This window comes from Sinocyclocheilus rhinocerous, unplaced genomic scaffold (genome assembly GCF_001515625.1).
Source record: "Sinocyclocheilus rhinocerous isolate Xijiao unplaced genomic scaffold, SAMN03320098_v1.1 scaffold1006, whole genome shotgun sequence".
Classification (NCBI taxonomy): Eukaryota; Metazoa; Chordata; class Actinopteri; order Cypriniformes; family Cyprinidae; genus Sinocyclocheilus; species Sinocyclocheilus rhinocerous.
The window spans coordinates 649476-654377 of NW_015630418.1; the positions used below are offsets into that span (position 1 = coordinate 649476).

A 4902-nucleotide genomic window follows, 5' to 3' on the forward strand; every position below is an offset into this window, starting at 1 on the left:
TTTTGACTGCTTTTAGCTATTTTCCAATTTAACAAAAACATTACACCAAAAGAAATAATAATAAAGTAACTACAGCTAACTGTGATTGCAGGCATGCTTGTAAGTAAAACTCTGACAGCAGGTGACTATGAGGTTAATTGTTATGAAGTCCAATAATCATGCAGAAATGTCGACTCAGATGAACTGTAAAATGCTTCTAAGCTTTGAGCACTGATGCACAATGTGGCTTTGGGCAAAACTGTTGTGAGAACGCAAATTATCCAGTCCATCATCGCTTGAAACATCGCCTTTGGGTTGCTAAGCCAAAATGAACTCTACACTTTTTAAAAATGCCTTGTGGCTAAAACCCCCTGAAGGCTAGACCACTCCTTCCCACCGAAAGTATAAAACCAAGACCACCACCTGCAACCTATAATCCACCTGTGCATCAGCCTTTTAGACCGACAACATGAGCTTCACTTTCAAGTCAGCGTTCGAGACCATCTCCAGCTTCGTGAGTGATCTTTCAGTCCTCTAATCTTTCATATTAGCCTTTCTGAATTAACTTGTGCATTTTCGAGATAGTTGTATTCAAGTCAGCTGTAAACCTTACCATAACACAGGAATACAGAATGCTTTATTTACTATGCAGAGCATCCCTTATGTGAGCCGTATCTCTGGAGGACTAAAAGCTGGGAAAGCCATCTTCATTCAGGGATCTGTTCCGTCTGGATGTGAGAGGTGACTCTCTCTGTTCATGACTGAGTGTGTTCGAGTAACTAGTTCACTCCTTCACGTTGTCTTTGATCATTGCAGCTTTGTGGTGAATCTGAAGTGTGGAGAGTCTGAAGGAGATGACATCGCCTTTCAAATCAAGCCCCAGTTCAGCAGCGACCGCATGGTGCTGAACAGCCGCCAACATGGGTCATGGGGAAAAGAGGAGAAACTGGAATTACCTTTAAAGCAGGCCAGCGGCTTTGATCTGATCATTGCCGTGAATTCTGAAAATTATCAGGTGTGTTTTGATGCTTGGTCCTATTCATTGGGTGCATCGTGCGAAGGCAAAAACATTAGAAGAGATACCTAACTATAGTAATTTTCAATCTGAAGGTGTATTTGAATGGAAGTGAAGTTGGCCGATTCCAGCATCGTATATCTCTGGATCGAGTCATCGCTCTGAGCGTTGGAGGAGAGGTTTCTGTGACAAACGTGGCTTTCACCGAGGTGAGCGATAAACCTCTTTTACATATATTTTCAGACTGCATAAACGCTGCAAAAAATGATATTCTTCCTTAGTATTTTTTGTCTTGTTTTCTAGTATACATATCAACAAATTCTTGAATTAGGATGCATTTACTTGACAAGTAAAATGAAAATAAAAAATAAAATAAAACCCTAACCCTAACTCCATTGGCAGATATGTTTACTTGTTTTAAGCAAAAACTAACAAAATTTGAATAATGTTTTCAGAAAACAAGACAAGTCATTTTACTTGTCAAGTAAATGCATCCTGATTCAAGAATTCTTAGTTATTTATACTAGAAAACAAGACAAAAATACTAAGGAAGAAAATCATTTTTTGTTGAGTTGTTAATAAATGAATGTCTGGTAGACGTTATATAAATAATTGTGTTATTCAACTCCTACCATTTTGCTTTTACAGAGCTGGGCTGGATCTTCTGTCTTTGGGCAGAGCGCAAGTATGCTCCACTCGCAGAATGGGACGATCACTTTTGGAGAACATTCATCTGTGCTAGATGGAAGCTCAGCTATTCAAACACAGATGGGACTTTCATTGAGCAACCCGGTTCAAAATCCTGTGAGTAACAGACACTTTCCAGGGATTCAGAACACAACAAAGTGCAAGCACTAAAAGAAACTGCAGTGTATGAAAAATGTTTCATCATTTATGATGCCCCTTTTAACCCTCTGGTATTGTTCATTTGGGGGTCACACTTGTGTTGTTCGAGGTCAAAACTGACCGAACACCCGAAATATATATATATTTTTTTTTTTTCAGTAATGTAATATTTTTTTTTCCATATTATTATTTCTTTTTTATTTTGTATTTTGAGAGAATTTAATGTTACAAATTAATATTTATGTAATAATTATGAAATTAAGATTTGAATATTACTTTTTAATTATGACAGTATTTCATGTTAAAATAGAGACAATGCCTTTAAAATCCGATTTTTGAAGTCAGATTAGTTCCATCTGGTCGGAGAAAAAAAGCAAAACATCTGAAATTCCATGGTTTAGCCACTAGATTCCTATATAGCTCTATATAAAAGGCTTATAAACTCTCTAGTGGTTTTTAGGCATAAATACTTATTTTTATTAAGTTGTGGATCTGAATATATATTTAGACGTTCTCAAAGATAACTTTTTGTGAAGGTTTAGAATTTTTTTTTTTTTTTTTGGTTTGAAATGTTAGTTTTTGCATTAATTTTGCAGTCAAACCTGAACACAGAAAAAAGCATTTTGTTACACATAACATCAAAATTCAACAAAAATGTAACAAAAATTAACATGAATGCTTTATCAGAGATTAATCAATCTGATTTCAACCTCTTATTTGAGTCTTCTGGCTCAATTTTGCCATATTGTTACAGCCACACCAGTACATTTGTGTGTGTATAATAGTGTGTTGTGTGTGTGTGTCTGTGAGTGTGTGTAAGTGAGTGTGTGTGTCTGTTTTGTACTCTTAATATTTTAGTGTGTAGCCCCTTCCTTGGTGTCTGTGTTTTGACTGCATTTTTGGCTGAATTATTGATTTTATTTAATGCATTTGCAGAAACATGCTTTGTGTTACAGTCACACTAGTTCATATATGTGTGTGTGACACACACACACAAAAAAATTTTTTTTTGTGGTCACATAGTGACTGACATAAAAGTCACCAAGTTTCATACCATTCCAATGAAGTAGCTATTTTTAAAAATTCGAAACATTTTTTTTTTTCTGGTCTAACATGACCGAACAAAACCAGAGGGTTAAATTGTAAAAATCAGAAGTTCAAAGCTTGCCATAAGAATCTGGTTAATATATGCTGATGCTTATTTTCTTGTGTTTACTGCAGAACCTTCCTTATCTGGCCCCAATTTCAGGAGGACTGAGAGAAGGCATGGCCTTGTACTTGCAGGGAGTTGTTCCTGCTAATGCTGACCGGTAAGGAATTGTTTTGTTGGGCAATTTGGTCAAAACAAATTGTTAATTTTATTTAACAATTGTTGTTTGGATTTGGTTGATTTAAAATGTTTCATCTTCCATGCAGATTTGAACTAAATTTCAAGACTGGGCCATCTGACAATGATGACATTGCTTTCCACTTCAACCCTCGAATGGACCGGAAGGTGGTCATGAACAGCTTCAGGAACGGAGGATGGGAGGCTAAGGAAAGTATCTCTGACAACCCCTTTAAAAAGGGAGAAGCTTTTGAGATGTTCACTGTCATCAAATCTGAAGGATATAAGGTACATGTTTTGAGAACGAGACTCACCACACTGCTAAAAGGGAGCTAGGACCTTGTCCTCACACGGGTTGTGTTGCTTTGGTTCATCAGGTTTATGCGAATGGTAAAGAGCTGTACACATTCAAGCATCGTATACCGCTGGAAAAAGTGTCAACGTTAAATATCAGTGGAGATGTTGCTGTGACCCTTTCTGGTTTCATACAAGTAAGTTATTTTTTTCTTCAGCTAAAGCAACGTTGCAACATGAATGATATTGTCACAGAATCCAGTGAGAATGGCTTGGAGGGTGAAGTGCTTTCTAAAGTCACTTGTCTGTGTTCCCTCATTAGAACTGGAGAGCAATCAATAAATTAATCAATATCTCACCAGAGGATGACTAAACAACTGCAAAAACAGAATTTCCCTATTCACTTATTGCAAACCAGTTTGGCTTTATTTCTTTCACATGATACATGCACAAAGGTTGGTAAAGTCAGTTACCATTATAGTGATTAATGTTCCATTTAGTTGGGCACTTGACCATTGACTTTGATTGAATTAACTCTGTTTCAGCAATTGTTAAAAGTGAACGCTATCATTATTTTCAATAATATTTCATGAACCTGACTGCACTGCCATACCTTTTACTACAGTATGTGCACTTTTTGAAATCAGTGACTGACAGCTGGATTTGGACGTATGTGACTTCCCAGATTAGTATGAAAGTCTTTAAAAACAACAACTTTCCGTTTTGAACTTTCATTATGAAGTTGTTATTAACTGTCCCATTGAAAGAGCTCTTTCAGTTCTACTTTCAGCAGAGGGAAGAAAATAAATTACACAGTTATCATATAATTCAAAAACTCATATGTTTTACCCTTATATTGTTTTTCCTTTACATCATTAATGTGTTAAAGGGTGCTGGTGTCATCCCAGCAAGACCACAACAAAACTTGCATACTTGTTACATATTATGTGTTGCATATTAATCAATCAATAAATTAATCAATATCTCACCAGAGGATGACTAAACAACTGGAAAAACAGAATTTCCCTATTCACTTATTGCAAACCAGTTTGGCTTTATTTCTTTCATATGATACATGCACGAAGGTTGGTAAAGTCAGTTACCATTATAGTGATTAATGTTCCCTTTAGTTGGGCACTTGACCATTGACTTTGATTGAATTAACTCTGTTTCAGCAATTGTTAAAAGTGAACGCTATCATTATTTTCAATAATATTTCATGAACCTGACTGCACTGCCATACCTTTTACTACAGTATGTGCACTTTTTGAAATCAGTGACTGACAGCTGGATTTGGACGTATGTGACTTCCCAGATTAGTATGAAAGTCTTTAAAAACAACAACTTTCCATTTTGAACTTTCATTATGAAGTTGTTATTAACTGTCCCGTTGAAGGAGCTCTTTCAGTTCTACTTTCAGCAGAGGGAAGAAAATAAATTA

The 4902-nt window shown here is 36.1% G+C and overlaps 1 protein-coding gene across 1 annotated transcript; it reads left to right on the forward strand.

Moving 5' to 3' along the window:
* The first annotated feature begins 419 nt into the window (after nt 1-419).
* LOC107740362 (galectin-4-like) lies at nt 420-3834 on the forward strand. The gene is made up of 9 exons (XM_016552787.1): nt 420-493; nt 632-720; nt 796-994; nt 1090-1203; nt 1643-1798; nt 3062-3150; nt 3257-3455; nt 3545-3658; nt 3784-3834. Exons 1-9 carry the CDS (start codon nt 449-451, stop codon nt 3832-3834), a joined length of 1056 nt encoding a protein of 351 aa, XP_016408273.1. The 5' UTR covers nt 420-448.
* The last annotated feature ends 1068 nt before the right edge of the window (nt 3835-4902 follow it).